General features: G+C 34.6%; 1 protein-coding gene across 32 annotated transcripts in view; it reads right to left on the bottom strand.

Annotated features, from left to right (window-relative positions):
• The window catches only part of shot (dystonin-like protein short stop), a 375,697-nt gene that overhangs the window by 144,878 nt on the left and 205,203 nt on the right, over window positions 1-25,616 (bottom strand). For 17 of the 32 annotated variants that reach the window (XM_076129012.1, XM_076129027.1, XM_076129003.1 and 14 more), the window contains exons 1-2: window positions 25,449-25,598; window positions 18,307-18,990 (exon numbers count right to left, since the gene is read on the bottom strand). The exons of 12 other annotated variants lie outside the window; for them this stretch is intronic. In XM_076129012.1, coding sequence (XP_075985127.1) covers window positions 18,307-18,939 — 633 coding nt within the window. In that variant the 5' untranslated portion in view covers window positions 18,940-18,990; window positions 25,449-25,598. Of the gene's footprint in view, window positions 1-18,306; window positions 18,991-25,448; window positions 25,599-25,616 lie in introns of those variants that run through there. 3 more of the 32 variants (XM_076129030.1, XM_076129031.1, XM_076129029.1) reach the window with 2 other exon arrangements.

The following is a 25,616-nucleotide window of genomic DNA, read 5'->3' as shown; positions in this document are numbered from 1 at the left end:
GGAAAGGGTTAACTGTTCTCATTGTTCTTCAATTGTTTATTGTGATTGGATAACACGGGTTACTGGTTAGAATATTGAACGATTTGCTGCATATTTTGATATTTATGATTTTACCACTATTCGATAGGTATCAGATATCTTACCGAGTGCAACTTTAACAAAGATTTTCGTTCATTTCTTGTCACTATATCTATCGGGCAGGTAAGGTGTGCGACATTTGCCCATAAGATGGAAAACCCGACTCTAACTCTTAAATTGATTTGGCAGAAATATCAAAACGGAACATTATCTTTTTACGAAAATCAAATTTCAAGAAAGAACACAGAAAACATGCTCAACAAAACTAGCAAAACTAAGGGAGGCTTTTGTCCTCAAGTTGTATAACAAAATATAAAGGTTTAAAAATGTCTCAACTCAGATTTTTTACGCAAGTTATAATACAACTTTTAACAATCATGATCAACTAAGTTTCATTAAGACAGTAAACGTAAAACTTTCTTTTTACAACCAACTACAAAAACAAATTATAATAAGTACTTCCATTTCTCTTGTACCCTTCAGATTAAAGAAACAACTAACATCAACCACATCTTGCGACAAGGAAAAAAGATAAATAAAATATGTTTGTAACACGACATCGCCATATTTGGTAGTTGTAGTCTATTAAGATCAAACATGATTGCAATGACAGGTCCGTCAGTCAAAGAGCCACTACAGTAAAAGAACTAAACGATAAATAAAAGAAAGTGAATGCAATATGGTTTAATATTTAAAGTGATTATATCTTTTTTAAGCCAATATTTACTTTTTTGCTGGTGAGTATTTGTTATATTTGACATATTGTGTACAAGATATCTTTCAAATGGTGATAGAAATCTGAAATGCCGTAGTATATCCAAAGATTCACGATGTCAATGTACCTATGTAAGGTTCATAAAATTACACCTCTTTCCCAAAGAAATACCGGTGAATTAGTAGCAATTTTTTAGAAAAAAAATTGCTCTTCTTTTTCGAAATAATGTTAAAATTAATTAAATACTCAACACTTCGACAATATCAGGAAAATAAAGTAGCGGATTTTTCGTAAAAAGTTCTTAATTAAATAAAAATATCAAACTGACTATCTCAAGTGTCAATATTTGACCTAAACCAATAAATTACTTTAATCCATGACATCATCACAAAAGAATCTTTTAAATCCGAGAACAATAAAATATAAAACTAATACAATTTACATGTCACCATTCACATTTACAGCTACACATGACATCATGTTGAAGTCCTTATACAGAATTCTGGTCCATAACGGTCAAAATTGTGGTCAAAAAGATTTAGCGCGGTGCAACTGTCTAGATATATTTTTGACCTCTTAAGAGATAGTGTCAATATTATTCAGGCTACGGTTGATTTTGACGCTAATGATTTGGGTAAAAATTAGTGCTTTATTAATAGGAGCTAAAATATGAATATCTTAATCATAATAAAATATAAAATACACACAAAAATATGTTCTTTATCAAAATATTTATACTCAAAAAAGAAATGACACAAGAAATGAAAAAGAAACAAGCTCAAACTAAACTAAAATATTCTATAATTTTAATTTTTGAACATAAATAAACTGCGAACTCAGATTACTTGTATCGTATTTTGTCTTATGTAATATTTCACTCAAAGATAATTTCAACCTCCATCGATTGTCAAAACATTAACAAAACCATGCTTATAAATCGTTTATTGTTAGGACAGTAAAATATCATCTTGAACCAAACAAAAGCGTTCAAGTAGCACTTATTCCTTTCGTTCATAACGGTGAGCACTGAAGATTTAGTGCGATCCGACCGTTTAGTGCCGGACAAGTGCTACGGTACTTTGTAAAAAGTGCTGCAAGGACGGAAGCCGCGCAGGATATCTCTCGTCAACGTTGGTTTAGATAAAGATAATAATTTATGAGATAATGTTCGGGATGTCTTTATCTTGGTATATTAATCGGTAACGAGTTTGACAAGATGTAAAGGAGCAAGCAATTTATGACAAGAGGATTCCGTAGACGTTGATTCTGTCAGAACTACTCAGAGCTCAGAGCCTGATGGCAAAGCTTTGATTTATTTTAATATCTTCCGACAGGATAAGCAATATGCAATATAGCAATTAAGACCTGAATTATTAAAAATAAGATCATGTGCAGTTTAAATACAAAGTAAATTGAAAATGAAGCATACATTAAGTGCTATCTATGAGTCATATCTATTATGAGTGCTATCTATGTCTATTGAGCCCGTTTTCACCCACTGTTGAGATAGGCCGCCCCCTCAGTACAAGTGCTATAGTCTAACTACAGCTATTATTATCAAAAGGAATAATTTAAAACAAAATTATTCTTTCAAATCAGTCATCTATAATAAAATTTGATATCAATCTAGTTTCTGTCAATCAACATCCAATTTATTACAGCCACACCTACAAAATTGCTGTTTTACACAAACATAATAACGTAACAAACTAATAATTTATCTGAACGGCTTAAATATATATCATTAAAGATAAAACGGAAAAGTAAATTAACGGCTTCCCAATAAATATGCCGAATGATGTCATTTCAAAGGAAATAAGTTCTAGTTTGAACAAAAAATTTGCATGTTTCGCTAATGTTTGAGTTGCTCCGTTTTATTTAACTTCAAAAATATCGATGATTTTGTACAAACTTGAGAAGATTTTGGAAACCAAATTCTGCTGCTTTTGAAGGACAATTGAACAAGTAGATAATGTTTGTATAAGAACATTTTGAACGATTAATTCACTTCAGAAACCAGTAACGAAACCTCGGTTTCTATGACGGCCGAAGCGGGAGTACTTCATCCGACAATAGACAAATCAGTGTTCAGAGATTTTAGCCCCCTATATGTTAGTCTAACATACATCACAAAGAACAACTTAAATTATTATGGAGTAACCACATGATTTCTCTATAACTTCGACTTATCATTGACTTACTGCCCAAAGGTAATCCATTAATAACAGGGTAGCCAACTTCTTCATTACCAAAGTAAATAATACTTCCAAAACGAAACAAATGTTTTTAATTCTCAGCAGTTATTTGCACAGACAGTACTCAAGGAGCAAGTGACACATAAACTGCAGAGATTTCTTGGAAGTCAACATACGGAGTACAGTAGCCCGTTTGACATGGCTGCCGCGACAAGTATGTGAGCACATAAAACCCGGCTATAGTTGCATCAGATAAGATTTACAACAGATAAGTCTTGAATAAAGTTTTGTGCTGCAAAATGAACACTGCAGTCGTTATCAGAAGCTTAAAAGTCTGACAACCAGTCTTTACGAGGGGTATTATGTTATACCCAGGTAACTGGGTTGTGAAGGTCTGATAGACATTCGCTCTACGTAAAATACTGGTAGTCAGCTGCATCAGAGACTGGAAGCCGACTCACGACTCACTTGGAATAAAGGTTATGCTGAAGAGTCAAACTGACATTAGTCAGCTTGTTATATCCAAAATAAACGCCAAACGTGACTTGCATAACACCGTGAAAACACTAAAATGTAACTAACGAGAAAATGAATTGAAATCCTTCCATGGGGGCAGCGAGAGCTAAAATTCCGAGAGGTTACGCTAGCAATAGATATTTTTTTTGTGTTGTTATATTCTTGAATTCTGCATTTTAGTGTAAACCAATTAAAATAATAGCAATTAAAATGTATCAATCTCACGGCTATACATTGTCCATTTATCGTATTCTCACTTTCTCGGAGTGTCAGGTGTAAACGAGCCCTTTGCTTTCTAGCGGCGCAACTCGTGCTTATTAGCACGGAACAACCACTTTCGATGTTGCCGAGGATGTTCCTCGTATGAGATTCGCGAATATGGAGTACTATTTACTAAATGATGAAATGGACTTTGAAAATTCGTAAATTTTTCTCATCCTTGTAAGAAAAGGCAAAAAATTTAAAATTTTAATTTCGATAAAAATCGTTTCTCTGAATTGCTTTGACGACGCTGTGATTTTCGTATTTCTTCAGTTTGAAGAGTAAGACACTCATTTGTATACTGTAGTGCAAAATTTTCATTCCCTCCATATTATGGACAAGTAAACTGCACTGCCGTTGATTCAGTACAAACAAAGAACCAATCGTCTATTGCAACGAAATAAAAACCAAAATTGACATCTCTTTAGAAAATTTTTCGACCCCAAAAATCAAACCTTCTTTTGCCAGACTAGTCACATTTCACGTTAACAAATACCTCCAACATTACAAACAACAAATTTCCCCATAAATCAATCGCACCCCACACACGAGGTTCATCAGTCCATACAGCACGGCGCAAGTTCACGTTCACGCATGGCCGCGCTGTGCCATGCGCCGGCGCACCTGCCCGCTTCCTGCGCGCCATCTTGCTGGCGGGCCCTCGTCAGATCACTTGGGAACTGATTCGATTTATTTATATGGTTTCGTCTGTTTTGGGGATTGGATAACAGTGTCGGGTTTAAGTTAGAACTTTAGTTTATAGGGGAATACAACACATGTTGTTGTTCTTGAAACATGTTAGAATATGTTGTGTGAAATATCAATGCGTATAATGAGTGCTGATACTTGTCTATTATTATTATAAGTTAATTCACCCTCATTGAAGAAAGAAACAGGCTATTTTGTTTTTAATAGGGGGGCTGTCACGTATCTCAGTTGACAACTAATTGAAAGCAACTATGATGTACATTGTTTTCTCTTTCAGATTATAGTGATAAACACGTTACATCAAACCAGCAATGTATTGAATAGTAATATCAATTTGAATGTACACTAACTGAGATACGTAGCAGGACCAAAATATCATTTATTTGGAGACGTTTAAACCAGTTTAAAGTTATTATTGTAGTAAGTCTTTAATCAAATTGTACTCATTAAATTCTGGAGCGATCATCAGTTATACTTTGTTGTCAGTTTAGAAAGTAATTTACCTCAAAATGCCCAGATTATAATATACATTTCGTATACGGTTAGAAATATATAAAAAGCGTTATGGAGTCGCGATTCTGTGTATGTTACACACCGTTAAACATTAGGAGCCAAGACAGCTAACCGCTGACCAAACTCGGCTAAGAATTCAGTGGAAGAATTGCAGAAATTAAAAAATACGTCTGTTTCTAACTGTTATTTTAACTGAAGTCATAATATTTTGCCATAGTTGCTGTTTAGTAATAAGACGATTATAGGTCAAGTTTAATAAATAGAAATAATTAATTTCGTAATCCTTAACTTAAGCATTAATTCTATAGCAATTTTACACACGAATGATTATGAGAATACGGAAGGATATCTGTGATTATTTCAAACAAAAACTATTGGAAAGACTTCGCTAAAATGTAAGCAACGATATTTTTAAGTCAGATTATTACGCGTAGGAAACATTATTCTAAGATTTCTTCTGCGCGGAAGCGTGCAAACAGAATCTGAATCCTTTTATAACGTAAAGGATATTATTATCCTCAGATTTCTTTCACAGCAACACCAGTTATTAATCTACAACTTTTTTTCAACAATCCTATAACTTTTTTCATTTTAACAACGGACCAAGTCACAGACAGCAACTAGTATCAGGTCTACAATATGTCTAATAACAGCATAGATAGATATCTAGCGACAATGCAGTCATGACAGTCATTAACTCGCGTTACTGTGTACTTAGTTCAAGCGCGCAGTGATTATTGCACGGTACTGCTGTTTATTAGCAAATATAAGTACTTTTATCTATTATTGTACATGATTTTCATCAAGTAATTGTGTGGGATTTACTTGGATTAAGTAGTATTTATAATAAATATGAATCATGTTGTACTGTTTACTTTTGCATGCACTTGTACACTAATTTAAACAAGCTCAAATTGATTGTGATATCATCAATGTTATGTGTAGTGATAAATATAACACAATGGATTACTACACGTACTATTTAAACTAAAGTTAAATTGAAAACGTCTTTCAATAAAAACTTTTTTTATGATTATTGGCTATTGATTGGCTCGGAAGATAGTCTAGAAATCTTTCAATTGAGACCTTTAGTTTACCTCGATGCCCTTAGAAAATATATTACTAGGAAACACAATACACAATTCCCTACAATATAACTAAGCCTATTAAACATTTTTAAAGTGATCCAAGGATTCGTAGTTCCCTGTAAAATAAAAGCTTGCTATACTAGTAAAAATACTCTTAAAAGAGTGGTTTAAATGTACAGTAGTAAGTTCCGTCATTCAACAAGTAGTAACGCGATTTACTGAGTCCACACGATGACTAATGTTAGAAATCTCCGGCTGACGTTACAGTCTCACGCTTTTGTACATACATACATACAAATATGTAGATACGAATAACAATCACACGTGGAGGAAAATGTTCGTGGACCGTTATCTGAAGATGGTACTGATACCAGTTTATGTAATAGGCTTGAAACGCTGAAGAAAAAGAGAAGAAATATGAGAACACACAAGCAACGGACACAAAGTACAACCAGACCCGAAACAACTATTTGTGGATCGCACAAATAATTGCTCCGTGTCGGAATCGAACCCACGACCGGTGGACATGCAATGGTAGCGGCTTGGCGGCCTTAACCACTGGACCACAGATACAGTCAAAAGTTGTTTTGTATAACTACAAAATTGGACTGTTTATATCGATTTAAACCCAATACGAAAGTAAAACAAGTCTATGTGCAAATTACATGAAATTACACTGCAGCGCAAAAATTATCTCGCTCGACTTTCTTCGATGAAGTAGAGACAAAAACTGGCCGGTTCATTTATTATGGCCATAAATTATAAGTACAGTGTAGTGCACAATAAATGGCCTAGCTCGTAATGGGATTACTTATGTCTTCATTTTAAACCGAGTGTAATTACTTTGTGTGAGTAATGTGTAAAACGTGTAAAAACGGTAAAGGCTATTAATTTTAGTTGAGAATATTAAGTCAGAAGGAAATACATAGTTGGTACTAATGTTTAAAAACATGAAGCGGTATTTTTGACATATCCTTTGTTCTTTGCCGAGGTACGAAAAACTTAATGTTATTTTTAGAGTTATTACAATTGTTTTTGTTTTTCACCTACATTTGTCTATGTATTTCCATGACATTATGCACGCCCAAACACGATATATAAACGTAATCAAAAAGCAAAAATCGTAGAATATATTATTTCTTAGACCCTACCTACCACCACGGATACAACGCGAAACGATATTCCTATACTCTTTTTTATAATGAGGCATACTTTACATGTAACATGTCACTTTACAAACAAAAAGTAAACTCATCTATACTAATATCATGAAACTGAAGAGTTTGTTTGTTTGAAAGCGCTAATCTCAGGAACTACTGGTTCGAATCGAAAAAATATTTTTGTGTTGAATAGACCATTTATCAAGGAAGGCTTTAGGCTATATTACATCACGCTGCAACTATTAGGAGCGGAGTAGCAACGAAAAATGTAACAAAAACGGGGAAAATTATGACCTATTATCTCTTATGTGTCGCAAGCGAAGTTGCGCGGGTCTGCTAGTCTTCAATAAAAGCCTACAGCCTGACCTGCCATTTGACCTGCCGGCTCATGCCCGTCAATTCGCCACAGCATGACAACCGGTACAGTCATCAACAACAATGCACCGTGTGAAACATTCCTGTAGAAGACATCGCTGGCACATTGTTCACACGTATTGTACCGGCTTTATACGAACACTTTTGTGTTTCATTGTACATACTTTATGTGGAGTTCGTTCATACGGAGTGGATTAAGAAAGTATGTTTGGTAGTGGATACATACCTTCGAGATATTGGTACCCCTATGATCCAGCGTCTCATTGTATTGATACTAAATACTTTGTCAATTGTAATAATTATGTGTTCTTAGTCATGGTTGACAGCCTATAAAAAATTTGTTACGGGAAACAGCAGAGTACATAAATTGTATTAATTAACGGGCCTATTTTTGTGCAAGGATGTGCAATAACTGGTAAATTATTGACGCACAGACGACGTTGATATTATTCACTATTTTAAAGGAAATTAATGACACAAAATATAATTTTTCAAGAATTGCAAAGACAATAATTTTGCCTACATTAATCCTTCAAGCGTTCAATAGGAAATCCTGAATATTAATCAGCATGTTCTTTAATTATCTATTTTTTCTTGCACACGTGTAATTGCGAGGCATCAGAGCGTAAGATCACACACGCCACTAAAAGTGTATTATTTGCATACCTTCATAATGACAGGCGGGTAAGTCATTAGACGATTCAATGAAGATGGCTATTGGAAATTATGTTAATGGGTACTTATTTACTGGTAAAATATTAATTTCTTGTTATTTAGACTTCTTATTTAGAAAGGAGAGGCACAAGCCATGACTGACATAAACGGAGAAGGTTTATATCTTCCAGTGTGTAGAGAAAAACTGCTAATAATGTTGTCATTTAATTACTATTGTCTATTTGTTAAACAGACTTTATCGTCTAAATGCAAAAAAAAATTATATATATTTGCAATAGTTCGGAGGTAAACTTTGTAAAAGCTCTACTTGCGTTATTGTTGTAACTAAGTTTAAAATACTAATAAGTTCAAAAGTTACTTTAAAACCAAGAACTAAGTTAGAAGTAAATAAGATTTAGGGATGAGTTCTTCAAAACCCTGGGTTACGAACCCGCGAAAAATGTAATTTTGTTGGGAATGCCTAATATTAATGCCTTATATTATAGATAGATAAATCCTACACACTATTCATAAAATGACGTATTGTTATATAGCCACTATCATAATAATCACTTCTTACATTACCGAGAGACCTTTGACCGACTGTGTATAAATAAGTTTTGTGTTTACATCATAATTGTTCATCTTACGATTAATTACGTATTTTCTAGAACCAGTTGTAAATCGTAAAAGCCTTGAAGTAAACAAAAACGCACTGAATCACGCATCTGTACAATAAATAGGAATTACTCAAAATGAATTCTATTCGAAGTTATGTGTGTATTACAAACAATTACCACTTACTCTAACGGTAAATAAAAACATCGTGATGAAACCTTGCATAGCTGATAGCACTTTAACACAGTTTCTGAAGAAATGCTTAGCCCCATACTTATATTTGACCACTGTGGTGGACTCAAAGCCCAGTCATTCTCTCATTCGAGGACTCGACCTCAGAGAGATCGGCCCAATAGTGGGATAATTATTCAATTTATTTTAACTTTGGTAATGTAAACCAGTTATTTTCTGGTTATATTTGGAACCGTTATGACAATTGAAATCGTATTAACTTAATTAAGGGCAAAAACAACCACGAAATGAGATCGCAAAACACTTAAACCACATATAAAATGCTCTCACGGCACAATTTTATTTCATTAGTGAAATTCTTTGGCTTGGTTCTTAAAGTGGAGCGTATTAGTCACTTATGAATGGAGATTATCAAAATACATTTCAGAGTAAATATTAATGATATAAGAGCGACCTAATGATCTTGATCCAAATTTTAATCAAAAAAGTTTTGATTTATTTTTTGCATCGTTAGAGCAATAAAAATTGTTTTTAGTTCTTGCATCATTTCCGCAATTTATTCCTTCAGATCAAATTAATGACATTAGAATTTCTCATTCGAGAAGGCCGACTTACACCTTCTTTAATAAGATACAAGAAAATCAAAACTATTTTTTTTTTTGTGCTTATAAGTGAACAAAGTGCCGTATTTCAAAACTAAAGTCTTCAAAAAAATACAGAACTTTATGTTTTACAGACAGACAATGCAAGAATACAAGCGAAAATTTCAAAATAAAAGGACTTCTAGCTATTAAGCCTAAGTAAATTCAGAATCTAGACTACGCATTGTTGAACACAATACTGAGACGACTCGTGTGAGTTTAGCAAAAACTATTTGCATGTCACCACGAGTGTTTTACTTAGTGTTATGCTCAATTTAATCTGGAAATTAGTCTAAAACGATTCATAATAGATGTAATACTGTTGAGTGCTTAATGTTTTGACTTCTAAGAAACGGCAATAACTTTGAAGTAATGCTCATCATTTCTATCGTATATACATACAAACATATGTACATATAATCACACATTTTTCACATAGGGCAAGACAGAAACCTAAGCACGCTACCAAGTACTTCTCAGTTGAAACGGGTAGTAAGTTCCTTTTAAACATCCTGCATATTGCATCATTACTAATTGGCTGTTAATCCCTTTTCGTTCTAGGAAAGGCCAATTTAAACAGATTCACTTTCATGTGACACATTTGTGTCAGTATGTGTACGGAATCAATTATTATGATATAAGTGTGAGTACTTAAAATTCCAATGGCAATGGCACGTTGCCCAAAATGCCGGCGCCTGTTTAAGGGCGAATACAAACTGATGGTGGGTAACTGATATGCAAAATTACTTCTACACGGAACAAAGGGATTCTTTGGTGAGTGAATGGAGGGTTTTCTGGTTGACGGAGCAGTGAATGCGAAGTTTAAACATGAACGCAGTTTTATAACGGTAGATGTCAGACTCTCAGCGGCAAAGGATTAAGAAGGGACTGGATATCAAAATTAAAGAATTTCGACAATCATAAAATTATGAAAGGAAAAATTATAGTTATTCATATAAGTGTGAAAAAGCGATTTTTAGGAATACAATATTCATCTGTTACAAATTTCATGTTAATTGTTACACTGCAGGACAAAAATCTTTACCCTATCTGTTTAATTAAATAAGATCATACTAATAAAAACTCGGCTTGTAGGCTTTCATGTTAGTTGCTGTAACTTTTTTATGTTAATTGTTGCACTGCAGGACAAAAATTTGACCCCATCTAAATTCATATTACTGAGACTAAGAATTCAAACTTTTTCATCTTTTCTCTTGCTGCTTCATAAACTAATCCATAACATATGAAACACGTAACGTAACAGAGTAAACATACAACTAAAGTACATGATATATGGCGTGTCAAATTATAATAAAAAGCGCATCACATCAAGATTACAATAATGATTGATAGCTCGCTCTTCATGTTCTGATCGTCTCAGACATCAACACGACATCGTGTTACACAAATTATACGTTAGAAAATGTATTCCGTTAATCTGTACTAATATTTTCAATGTGACAGTCTGTCTGTCTGTTGCTGTAACGACTAAACGGCTGATCCATTTTTGAAGAAAATTTGCATCTGCATATTTGAACAACCGGGATGGAACATAACCTTGTTTTTGTTAATAATGAACCCCTAAGTCTCATTTTTTAATTTAATTCGCGACCAATGTTGCGCAGTTTTGCTTGTAAAGCATCATTCGGTGAAAAAATACTTTCACTTATTGAGGGTTTTGAGAAAAGATAAAAAAGTGGAGCAATATTATCTGATCGATTTAGATATGTCAACATAAATATTGGTTTGTTTATCGTTACGAAAGCAAACAACATTCCAATACAAAATACTTATTTAATACAGTACAATACAACGATACTAATATATCAGCAATATTGCTCACCATCTTCATCAGAAGAAGGGCTTAAGTAACCGTGTATTTAAATCAACTTACGATTTTATTCCACTGCAGTACACTTAGGATGCGAAAAATAAGCCAACGTATCATCACTTAGATATTTAAGAAATTCAGAATGAATATACAGTTGACATAAAAACGGCTGACCTGATTCCAGCATTTCCAGCTCAAAGGATTAACGAGGACGAAATGAATCACAGTTGAAATAAACCCAAGACAAAGTTTAATATTTTATTAGCGATTTCAAGAAGATTCTCAATTCGGTCGGTATGTTTTTTGTAATTACGCAGGTGTTTTATAACATCGACGATGATGATGCAGGCCGAGGAAAGGCTGTGAAGATTAAGACTCTTGTGTGTCCTTTGCCCAATAATGGGCCAGGCTAGGTTACTTTGCAATGGTAGTCTCGTACAATAGGGGGCGAGCCTGTTGCCATATACCGAGTACGTCACTACACTACTTATTATTGAAATTAATCAAATACGAAGAAGAAAAAGACAGCACTATGCCCGGCCCGGGAATCGAACCCGATACCTCAAGATCAACAGTAGTATAAAACACCATTCTGCCCATATAAGTATACTAAATAGCTTAAAAAGAAATTCATTCAATAAATCTATCAAAAATAACGAATACGCAGTCGATCTCCACAATCATATCCTTCGATCAGATACACACATCAACACCGTCTAGGGATATTCTGTATAAAGTTCTTAAACTCAAAAAATACTGGCCAGTTTAAAAATCTTTTGATGAAAGACTATTTTTTTTTAACCTTTTTGGATGATTCTAAATTTGAATTTATAAAAAATAATTAAAAATAAAATAATTACGCGGCATAATGGTTGCGAAGTCCGCAAGTTTTGTTTAACTACTGTAGTATCGGGATATTTTTTGTGCCAGATTTAAGTTTTATAACAAGTTATCGATTAATTTCGAGTTAAATCAATTGTGTGCATCATGCAGCGGCGGTATATAACGAGAGAAGCAATGCTAAGGGCAGTGGGCATGCTCTACGCTGTGGCTGCTCAACGGAGTATTGCTGACGAGATCGGAACAAGACAAAACGTGATATCTAGGTTATAGTCATCCTACCGTGCTACTAGTGAAGTGGTTGAAAGATATCCAGGGGGAAAGCGAATAACCACTTATCGACAAGACCGATTTTTGCAAATTGCCGTGAAAAGAGAACCAAATGTTACGGCCATGCAGTTGGTTCGGAGGCTCCAGTCAGAGCACCAGTTGCTTGTGAGTGACCAAACTGCGAGGAAAATGCTGCATGAAGATAACTTTCACGCTCGCAGACCGCTTCGTACTCCAGCACTCTGCTGAGGAAATCGCGGACGAAGACTAGAGTGGGTTCCCTGTACTTTTGCTCTGGGATGATAACCCGTAGTCTGTATTACTGTTTACCGATGAGTCCCGGTTCAGTTTTCATTTCGATTCACGTAGAGTACGTGTTTGGCGAGTCTCTGGTCGTGATAGCCGTCTGCAATATCCTCAGGAAGTCCATTCATAGCACGGCGGGACAATGATGGTTTGGGCAGAAATTATTCTCGGTGGACGAACAGACCGCGTTTGGGTCAGAAACACCATTACGGCTAAAAATACCGTAATGAGGTGCTAATGCCGATAATCTACCCCCTTAAACTTCAAATGGGCCAAGAATTCACCCTCATTCACGATAACACCCGTCCGCACACAGCAAGAGCGGTGACGAGATGGTCGCAGGAACACGACAAATCGGTCTTAAGCTGGCTCGCTCAATCACCTGACCTAAACCCCATAGAGCACGCGTGGAGTATGCCCCAAAGAAGAGCTTTGAGAAATTTCCCTGCGAACATTGCAACGGAAGAGCCACTTTTTTGCATCTTAGCCGGACCTGGGACAATATACCGCAGTAAGACTTGGATAACTCTATCCAAATTATGAAAAATCGCTGCAGGACTGCTATAAATGTCATAGATAGCTTTATAGACTACTGATTTTTCAGAAAACTGCTAAAAACAATAACTTTTTCTTATTTTTTACATTTTCTGAAGAAAAACATTCATTGTTAGTTTTACCAATATTTTAGTTTTTTCTTTATTTAAGTATAAAATTGCTAACGCAAAATAATTACAGATTTTTTTTATTCTGAAGTATAGTCAGATAAATGGGCTTTATAGAAATATATACATGTTGCATGTTATCTTTAATAAATTTTGAGATAATTGAGTAAATACAAAATATCCCTAGACAGTGTTGATGTGTGTATATCCTAAATGTGGGTTACTGAAATACCAAAACAATGTATGCTAAAATCATCTTTATATTTAAAGCTGTAAGGGTTATTATTGTATGCAATGCTGCAGTGACATTATTCCGTTTATTTCAAGAGTTGAACTTTAAAACACAATTGTGTTTATCTATTACTTTCTATCTTCCAAAAGGGCTTGAGTTGGTTTGATTTGAGGCGATTTATTTGAGATGAAAATAACAAAGATATGTTGACGTATTTAGGAATAGATAATATTCTAAAAGAGATTAACTAGGAATTTTTTAAATTTGCTTCTGCCCACGACTTCCTCCGCTTGGAATAATTTCCCGGGAAAAAGAGTCCTATATGTTAATCCAGGTTAAACTAACTGTACAACTAAAAAAGGAATTTCATCAAAATGCGTTTAGTTGTTTTGGCGTGAGTAAACAAACATCTAAACACCTAAATTTTCAGATATATTACAAAAATTTCCTGGATCGAACCTGGCAATGCCGAGGCATTTGAAAATTCATGTAATGGAAGACATAACAGGGTCATAGAGTCTAAAATTTACAACTGCATCATTGACTTTTGAAACCACAATAAAATCATCTGAGACAGGAAGTAGATGTCACTTTAGTATATTAAATTTAAATTGATGATCCTAACTGGCCAGATAATTTGTCTTATTAAAAGCTTATTTCGTACAACCACTTAAGCAAAATCAAGTAATCAAACTTAGTTTAAAGTTGACCTCAAAAGGTTGTTTACAAAATAAATATTCATACGAATCGATCAGAGTGACAAGGTTGCAATGATATCATCCAGAAATTATGACGCAAGCAAGTCCTTCACTTGAAACATATGTTTGGAACATAAAATTGATTTATGCATTCACTTAAACCATTTATGCAAATGCATAATATGTAGCTTTAGTAATAAAATTAAGGTGATTCAATTTTTGTAATACAATTTGCTCTACAAGAAGACCAAATTGTCTTTACTATTAAAAAATACTTTATGGATTCAAAACGTATTTTTAAAACTTTTTTATAAAATTGTATTATAAAGCCTGATTAAGTCCGGAGGTAAGAAGCAGTAGTAGGTACCTAATTTCGCCCAAATTCATGCCGTTGCGATTTCTTCCAAAAAAAATATCATAGGTACTGACGCATTCAAAAATTATTAAATATTTTTAGTTTTCTTACATGTATACGCGCATTTTTTAACCCTCCTCCTCCCGAACGAGGGAGAGTTTAAGCCTTGAGTCCACAACGCTAGCCAAGTACGGGTTGGAGACTTAGCATGCCCTCAATAAATAAATGCCGTCAAAAACATTCTGTAAAAAACTCAAGTCTCGCTGTAAAAAGTTGTGAGATCTATATAATACCAAGTCGATTATTTAGTCTCTACTTAAAGGACCTTCTGTCTTAAGTTATTACGTATGTTATTATCATGCCAATTTAAAAAAAAATACCTTTAAAACAAATAGACCGACCTGGCCATCGCATGATTTGATTATTAGTATGTATCACACTACACAGCACGTGCGAATTTGTGTTTTCTTGCGATGACTTTTTACAGCGAGACTTGAGTTTTTTACAGAATGTTTTTGATGGCATCTCACTTCTTTTTGTAGAGCGAACATAAGTCCAATTTGTATGGAAAGACGTTTTTTTTTTCATAATTCAACATATTTTCCTATGGGAATGTTGTTCAGTTTCATGGGCTAAACACCCTTACCCACCCTATACCCCCTCCCGTTATGCCTCATATAGTAGGTACCTATTTACACCCATTTATTTTTATTTTATTTTCTACAGTAATAATAATTCATTAACTGCAAATGTAACCTTGTAATCTTATACATTTATATGGGATTACAAAGTTATTGTTGCAGTTGGTGTATTTAGAAAACAGGACCGAAATTAGAAAATATGAAATTTTTCCCATGATTAAGACACTAAACCCTATTTGTATTCTAAATTTTAAGCTTCTCAGTCTGCTAGAAGTACCTTAGACTTTTGATGATCGGTGAGTCAGTGAGTCAGTGAATCAGTGAGTGACAAAATTCAAAATTTTAACAAGTTGTCATTCTTAAACTACTGATTCGAATTGACTGAAATTTTAAATATACCGTGTTTATACAATGACTGATTAGTTGCTGAAAATCCAGGCTTCTTGTTTTATCCACAACGAAATTATGGGGGGGTCAAAAATAGCCCGAATTGCTTCGAGAAAAGGATGTTACGGCCGTGCCGCTTTTTTTTTGCTCGACTTGCGGGGGCACTTCCGTGCCCCCAGATCAATTATAATTTTTTTTAGGCTTGAAAAGTTACGTTCTACAAAACATAATTACTAGCCTATTTCTCAATAGAACTAAAATCATCATCACACTTACATAGGCTTCTACAATTTCATCAAAAAAAATTTAATCAAATTCAAATGACAATCATGCACAATCAAAACCCCGTCACCTAAATTCAATGCAAGTGAGGTTATCAATAAACTGAGCGATGACGTCACGAAGGCTGTACCCGAGCGGCGCGTGCGCAATTCGTTATTGTTATTTACATAGACACATGGACAGCGATTAGAGGTATGCGTGCTCGGATTTTATACTGTCAGACCTAAGTTTGATTCATAGCTAGGTTACTGGTGTTATAAATGCAAAAGTTTTGTATGCATATTTGTGACTGTTTGGTGCAAAAACTAGTGATTTGATTTTGATGAAATTCGGTACAGAGATAGTTTATAACTTAGATTATCACATGGGATATCTTCATCCTCACTCTAAAGAATCCTTCCATTCAAAAGACGACATAAAAGCAAGAGAAGCAATAAAATGTAAAAAGGTTTTATAAAACATGTTTTAATTAGGTTACTGCATGATTTTAGACATATGTAATTGCTATGAATCAACCTTAAATCAAGAAAAAATAGTTCTATAAATAGAAATAACATAATCACATTATGGTGTGCATACAACGGAACGTAGTTTTAAATTGTCATGAATGCACGAAGAGTTTCGAGAGCCGCATTTAACATAGCACTAGACAAATGCCACATTAAATGTCAAAGCTCGGTTTAACATTTTATGGGTACTTAAACTAAATTCCTTCGAAAGATACAGGATCTGCCGTACCAGAGACGCTTACAATCTAGGCAAAAACATTTGATATTAAAGAATTTATAGTAATAGTCTTCGTCGTTTTATAATCAATCATGAGAAAAAATTCAAAGAGTTATAATGATCAAATCTGTTGAAATAGGTTTAACAACTAACTGTAAGCTAGGTTTCATTAAAATCCATTCACATACAAGTAGTTTTTTCGTGAAGGAGTAATCGCATAACAAGAGTAGGAATTAGAATTCTTTGAAAGAATATAGACCAAGACTAAAGGCAAAGTCTTTGACTAAATTTAATCTACAACGGTACATGCCACCATTGTACGACCAACAAAACAGCTCCATATGGCGAAACCTTACAAATCAACTCTCTCCATTCAATTGTACAAGATAAATGTACTACAAACATAGACATCAAGAGATTTTGAAGAGCGCAATCAAAGTATTTTTGGATTGGAATTTCGAAATCAAGAGTCTGAAGAGAGAACATCTCCATACTTAGAATCTCTTAAAGATCTTAAAATTTTAATTGATCGTAAGAGGCAAGATTACGATGATGTGTTTGATACATACATGAACCATAATCTCTTCAATTGATCAGACAGAGGAGTAATTATACTCCCAAATATAGCCAATGAACCAAAGAGGAAAGTCGAGAAGTAAAGGAATGCATATGAGTCCAATTTTTCACATAAGCAAGACAATAGAACAGAATAACTTTGCAGCAACAAAATTCTTGCGTGCCAAAAACAATTGGCAACCAAATTGAAACCGATTAAAACTTCTAAAAGTCTTGTTCTAAAAAATCTAGGTTGTCCAAATACACGGCTAATAGTCGTACAGAAATGGCAGCTATTTGTCAGACGTCTGCTTTAATGACTGTTCTTTCAAAGTTCGTAATTTTATCATTAAAATGGCTATCAATTTGATGGGCGCCATCACTTTACTGTTTCTGATACGGTGTTATTATCGCGGAAATAATTGTATGGCTTTGCTTCTCATAGTTATGATTGTACAAAGCTGTTTGAAGACAGGTTGATTAGCGTCAGAATTTGAAATGCATTAAATTAATAATTTTTCTGTTAAGGTATGGAGGAAAAAGCCTTTTTTTCAGCGGTTAGAAACTACGATTTAACATCGTAAATGAATATGCTACTTAAATAAATACGTGTGCACTTAATGCTATGTTTTCTCAGATAAAAGGAGTGGTATATCCTACTTGCAATGTCCGCACAGATTGTGACAGACATCTCAATGTTGCCGGTTTCCTATCATAGTCTGATGTCACAAACGTTACTTATTTAGTAAGACACGTAGCAACGTTGATTACCATAATTAATGAGAAAAACCACATCAGAATATGTACCTTTACTCTTCTGGGAAGCGAGGATTCCATCTCCACGTGTCTGTAGTGCTCAGCAGACCGCTGCACTGTTCCACTTCGCACATCCTCGGCTGAAGCTTTCTCCTCACCGCGGGTCAAAGTAGTCACCTTCCTCACAATCCTGGTGGTGATCCTTCTCTGCCCACTGTCGTCTTTCTTCGAGATTTTTGTCGACTCTAGTGAAGAGCCAAGAACCTCGGTCGACATTCTCTTGTTCGTGTGAATCGCCTGCAACTCTGACATTCCTAGGCCACCGGCTGACGTCGGCACAGCTATAGCACTCTCTCCATCGTATTCGAAGTGGGTCTGGTTACCATCGTGTACAATGCGTCCGTTGTAGCTCTCCTCCCGGTACGAACCGGAACGGTAGCTGGACGATCTTTCCATCCCAGGGTAGTTTCCATCGTATACTGTCTCGTGTCTCGTCAATCCTTCCCTCAAACTTCTGGGTACTGAGGCCAAATTCAAACTCGTCGTGATGGGCGACCCGACAGGTGATGGAGAGGACTTCTTCAAGCTTGATTTCAGGGGTTTCGAGTCATCGCTTTCAAGCGTCCCCTGAACGAACAGCCGCTTGCTGCTGCCACCTTCTTTCACAAATCTGTACATTGACATGACGGCTTCGCTCAGGCCTTAAGGCCTACGTACCACATAATACACTGTTCTCTGCAACGGAATTCCCACTTATTACGGATTCGATGCGCGTCGCGATTACCTATTCATGTACCGGTGACAACTTATGGCGTGAATTCTCGACACATTAAGGAAAAGTATGCAAAGCTATGGTAAGATATGCTTTAGTAATGTTGTGTAACGTTATGCAGTTTTGCAAGACGAAAATACATCGTAAAACGTTTATGGAATAACAAACATGTTTTAGAGGACGTGCAAGATAAGATTTTAAGACCTCCCAAATTTTGAGATCTCAAAAAAAAACTATGTTTGCATATTATTATTATGAGAGAGGCGCAAAAAGTTACGAAAGTAAACGAGCATGGGTTGAAACTAAGAGTGGTTTTGTACTGAGCGTGTGACGGATTAGGTGTGGTGTCCATATAAGGAGTCTGTTGGCGACTGGCGGCGAGGCCCTTCCGGCGGTCACCTCCAGGAAGCAGAGGACAAGCTTTTAATTTAAAACAGAATAACGTTGGACTAGTTCGTGTAATAAATAACGATCTAAACCGAAGATTAACTACATCCTTAGTCTAACGATGATAAGAAACCTGTATGAAACTGTATCTGTTCATTAGTTTTATCTTCAGAGATAAACTGTTCAATTCGACTACATGTCGCAAGTTAGCTAACTGTAACTCAGGTTATTTTTAATAGCTAGGTCGCTACTGAGGAGTAAAGAAAGACAAAGTATTTATTTCCAAAATAAAGCAGCTTCTACGGATCATAGGTGTTCTAAATTCAGAATTTCCTTTATTTTATTTTTTAAAGACAACTCCCTCACTTAAAATTGCTCTTATGTCGCGGGGCATTTACAAACATACAAACAACTGACACAAAGTACAACCAGACGCGAAACAACTATATGTGGATCGCACAAATAATTGTTCCGTGTGGGAATCGAACCCACGTCATCCCGACGCAATGGTAGCGGCGTGGCGACCTAAACCACTGCGCCACGGAGGCAGTCCTAATAATACCTGCGCAAATCGTCAACCTTGCATACAAGGCTTTACTAAGTAGTTGAACTTATACACTAGTCTACATCCTAGCTAAATGTGAAACTGAAACCTGTTCGACCTTTCACCTGAACATTCAGCACTAAAGGTTACACTATGTTGTAACTGGATATTGTAATAGGGAGGAGAAAATTATTTGTGAATCACTTGCTATAGTGTAAGGTCACGATCTTCTGCCGTGAAGATGTAAGCACGATTTTAAAAAAGGCGTCGAAAAAGAGGGAAATTATTAAGGGTCGACGACACAGCTTATGAATAAGTGTCAAATAACCTAACTGTTAGATAAACTGTAGAAACTATATTTTCCGAAAGTACTTGACAAAACTTTGTCACCACTCTAAAGTGGTGAAACGAACCCTTAGTAAGGCAGATGAATGGATCTATCCAGCGAACTAAAAAAAGTTATCGAGATCCAGAAGTACGGGAAAATTATTTTGACTCTAAAAGGGTAAGTAATTAATTCATATTTGTGAGTTAAATCAACGATAGAACTTGTAATAGACCGAATTTAAATAAAACGTGTCTCTTCCAATTCCGCATATTTATCGTAAACAAAAATATCAGTAATATACAACCTACTTTTCTAGTGACCTTTAAAAACCTCAAAAGCCTGTAAATTATTTGTTTGTAACGCGAAAAATCCATTTAAAATAGTGTAACGTCCATATTTCCCCAACAACACCATGATAAGGCAAAAATAATTACGAAAAACGATTAATAAATTTAAATAAAATCGAGTTTATTTAAATAAAATAGAGAGGTATAATAATAATTAAAATATTATAAACGTTATATAAATGAAGAATGTCACTGTCAATGGTAGAAACTTGACCCAGAACGAAGGCAAACACAATTTTTACATAACAACTGGTTTTACACATGTGTTTTTGAACAATAATCAAAACATGAGGAAAACATTGAATATGGGACTATTTTAGCGAAGAATTATATTTTTTCATGTTTTAGGTGTTTTTATGAGTAGGTTTTAAGGCATCAGTTGCTGGCACAACAATAACATGAGAAAAAATTCTAATTTTAGACCACTTTCACCAAACTATATATATTTTTTCGCTATTTCGGATAATTTTTAGGTATCAATTGCTAAGATTTCTTACTTGTTATTAGGTTTTTATTTATTAAAGCTATAAGCTGGTCCCGTAATCGGCTTATTACTTCTATACTAACTCTACCTTTAAATGATCAATAAAATAAAAAGCAAGGACAACAAAATAAGTATTAAGACGACACTTTCATCGATATTTTATCAAAATCTTTTGTTATTTCGCACTGCACTTAGCAATACGTCATAAGTGCACAAACCACTTCACTTTTAAAATCGTGCCCGACATAACTTTGAAATGAATGACTCATTATAAATAAATATATGTTTCAGGAAATTCATTAATAAACACACATGCAGTTAAGGCCACCGTTAAGTCTCGTAGGAAATCGTTAAAAACTATTTTAATCTTATTTCTTCCTTTACTGCTAGTTTTTTGATTGGCTTTTTTATCTATTCTGTATATGGAAGTCGTTTTAGTATGTTAAGTAGTTTATTATTTTGAAACTACTTTTTGTTCTAGGATCTTTAAGAACCACAATACAGACTGATTTTCCAGAATACGGCAAGATTTTTGTTGAAGAATGTGCAATTTTAGTTCCGATTACAGTAATGTATCTTGTATAAGATAACAGATTTACAATGCCGGAAAATATAGGTATAAATATAGATATTCCTAACGATCAGCTAATCACAATAAAACAAGCAACGATAGTTTATCAAGTGGATTTATGCAGTTTTTTCATCCATTCTCTTAGATAGCCTATCCGACACTTATCCATAGGCTATAAAACTGGTTCTTAGAACAAGATAAAACATTAATATAAACAAACACGATAAAAAGACCAATAAAATGAAAAGATCACTAGTTATTGCTACTGATTATAAAACAGAGCTTCAAGTAGCGAATAAACATAACACGACCTGACCACTCATAGTAACCGGTGGGCAGGTAAATGTGCTAATTGCTATTGTTTTTGCCGAGGTCCTTCGAACACACCACTTGGTTGCACAATACGTGATATGCATACTAATTGAAAAGCTTTGCTATTGTAACAGTTCGTGTATTATTTTGTAGAGAAAATAGATTATTTTATGAATCGACTGTGCTATTAAATAAACATAGCTTTTTATAGCCATTGTAGGAAGATTCCTGAAGGGAGAACGAAGGTGTTAAAGTAACTCCCCCCCCCCCCCCTTACCTACTTCTTTGCTCCTAAGACATTGTAGTTCTAATAAATTTCTTAGTTTTGTAAGAAGCTTTGGAAGATTCCTGATGGGGGAACTTAGGTGTTAACTTAAGTTTTTTAACAATCCAGAACAATATTTCAATGTCAAGTTAAAGGCGAAACTATAATATTACACTGATTATAGTACGCCTATTTTTAATTGCCATTTTCCCGCTACTTAACAATGATGACTAACAACAGAAGAATTGTAGGATAGTCAACACAAAACAATAACACACTCGAGATTACATCAACATTTTTATCAAAAGTCATATTTTACATTTCCAAAATTGTTTAGATATGTTTTATACTTGCACTATCAGTTGCATGTTATTGCATTATCGATCGCATAGTCCTTATCGTAATCCTCACGATCAAGGTCTTTATTGAAATGCCTTTAATATGACGTAAGATCATCTGTTGCGTTCAAAACATCAACGATTCATTTTGCATATTCGGTATTATCGTTTGCATGTTTTTTGTTTAAAAAACTATCGTTAAGATTGATATTGCTATTTTTTATTTTAAAGCCAGCTTCTGGGTTTTCAAGGCTTACATTTAGAAAGAAAAGTAGTGTTTCTAAATCTGTTTTAATTAAGCTGTCTGTTGGTGATTGATTTTCTAAAATCGTTTCAGTAATTTCAGAGATTATCTTCTACAAAGTTATTTCGGTTATACAGACTCGCAATTTCGGCTAAAATGGTTCAAATTTTTTGGTGCTTAGCAACAAAAACTTATTAACTTTTTTATTAATCTTGTTTGTTTCAATCCGCAGTCTATATTCAATGATATCCTGTGTGGGTGACTTAAAATGTTCTCTGCGAAGGTGTTAGGTTTCAATGGTGACACCCACGTGGACCTTGACTATCTTTATATGGGGGACAACATTTTATAGAATAATTGTCGGCTCCATTTTAATTGGGCGTTCGGATTCTTGCATAATGCATTTTTTATTGGTGAGTATTTATGATTTGTGGTTGTGACGAGATAGATTAATAGAGTCTTATGAAGACACGAAACAAAGAAATCGTTTGAAGAGCATCATACTAAACGTCTTTTTTTCTACCTAAAGTTATTATGAATATGTTCATATTCTGAAGACCTGGACGCATTTATGAAGGACTGGTTACAGCTTGCTGGCGATAAAATGATTTGGAAGAAAAGGGAGGAAACCTTTGCCCAGCAGTGACACTCTCAAGCAGGTTAAGGAATTCAAAACTTATTAAAATCACAATTATGGAAAGGCAAAAAGACAGACAATTAAGTAATAGGTTTCAACAAGTACAAATTTCACTACAAAAAAAAACCTAAGAGAAAATTCTGTACGTCAAATGAAATCTCAGTAGACCAGTAGCCTTAAAACAACATAGTCCAAACAAGGTGAAGTAAGTAGTATTGCGAAGTAGCTAAATACCAGTCACATTTGCCAGTAGCGACGCGACGTGCGCAAGATTGCACGCAGATGATAAATTCCATACTTTTTACCACTTGGGAGGCAACTGTGAAGAATTTCTTGACATTCACAGCTGTTTTGTAATATTTGTAAAGACTTCCTAGTAGCGTTAGTTTTGAAGTAGATGGTTAAAGGAACTACACTAGGACCACATCTAAAAACAATCCCGATTTACTGAATAGTGGAATATTAAAGGTATATGAATTTAATATGAAGCAGGACCGGAGGACCTTGCAGACGCTATTGTCAAAAAGAAGCTAATATATTATTCCAAAATCAACCCTTCAGGATTGGTTGAAAGGTTGTACGAGAGCAGAATACCGCGGCACAGGTAATGTGCGTAATGTTACCACTTGAATTAAATCTAGGTTAAAATGAATAACAATGCATTCATAAGTTTCAATGTTTAGTAACCACTAAGTCTTTTCTTAAGTATACCATGTCATTTGAAATTAATTAGAAAGGAAGACACACTACAAGATAAAGTAAATAAATTAAGTATAATTACTCGGACACGGCAGGCGGACATATAATGTTGGATGATACAGAAAATCTTTACAACTGGCAATTAATATCAAATGAAATATAAGCTGTATTAGATACACTGTCAGTCTAACAAATGGTTTATATATTTTCTAGAGTATAAACATAACTTTGCTTGTTTTAACTGATCTAGTATTTATTATAGAAAAACTAAATTAAAGCATGACTACACCAAACTAATAATCCTTGTTTGTATATGCCATTTTTGAACAAATTTTAATAATATTTCACTACCTTCCTCTCACTACCTTCTTGATCAGTCCTAACTAACAAAATGTATCCATATACTGGACTAGGCGGTAGATTTATGCCCGGGACTGGATAGAGAAAAGCCACTATGAATGAAGATGATAAAAATCATATTTTATTCTATCAAAAAATATTGTATTTAGGTCACAATCTACAAAAATGACAATCAGTCATTTCAATGTACATCATATTCTATATAAAGCCTTTTTGGATTTGCAACCTTTGACAGTAAATCTGAACAGGCCACACGGCCATATTGAGGACATTAATAATTGAATACTGTGCAATAAATATACTGAAACGAAACATAATAAGTCACGCACAAATTGTTTACTAAACAATAAGTTTATGTTTCTACGCATATTATTGTTTACACATAACATTCGTCTCAGGTGTTTTTACGTCCACTATTTGCATAAATCACTTCTATATAAAGATTTTGCATCACCTATGAAATAATAAAATTCTAGAAATATTTAAGGATTGTAATCATTTCTTGTACTATTTCATAATTAATTATGAAGGCACGATCGCTATCATTCGATTACGCCACAGTTCCTTTTAGAATCAATTGGTTTGCGTGGGTCTTAAGTAATATCTTCGAATTGGGAGTAACATGACGTCAGGTATCATAACAAATCAATAGCAGTACAGATAACGTCGTTACGCCTCTAGAAGCAAATTAACACTACAGCCCAACACGTCCTTGTAACAGATCCCAATATACACTAATGAACAAATATTACAAACTCCTAACATCTCCATTCAATAACTCATTGATAAAACTACAATGTCGTCCGTAAACCGTTAGTTGTCACCGGTATCGAGTGAAAAAAAATCGATAATCGTATCGAATCCGTAATTGGTAGATCACAACACAAAATAAAAACACAACACACCACTAGTTCGATTATCAAAACACTGTTAGTTTGTTAGTCGAGTTAGATTTTTCGAATTTTCGAAATCGTGTTCGTGGTTTTGTAATTGTTTATGCGGCGGTGCGCGCGTCTGCGCCGGTAGCTTGCAGGTGACTGGCGGCGCAAGCGCAAACGTACAGTAAGTTACCC

This window comes from Anticarsia gemmatalis, chromosome 22 (genome assembly GCF_050436995.1).
Source record: "Anticarsia gemmatalis isolate Benzon Research Colony breed Stoneville strain chromosome 22, ilAntGemm2 primary, whole genome shotgun sequence".
NCBI classification, from domain to species: domain Eukaryota; kingdom Metazoa; phylum Arthropoda; class Insecta; order Lepidoptera; family Erebidae; genus Anticarsia; species Anticarsia gemmatalis.
The sequence above is the reverse complement of the archived record's forward strand: the minus strand, read 5'-3'. Positions and strand labels throughout refer to the sequence as shown.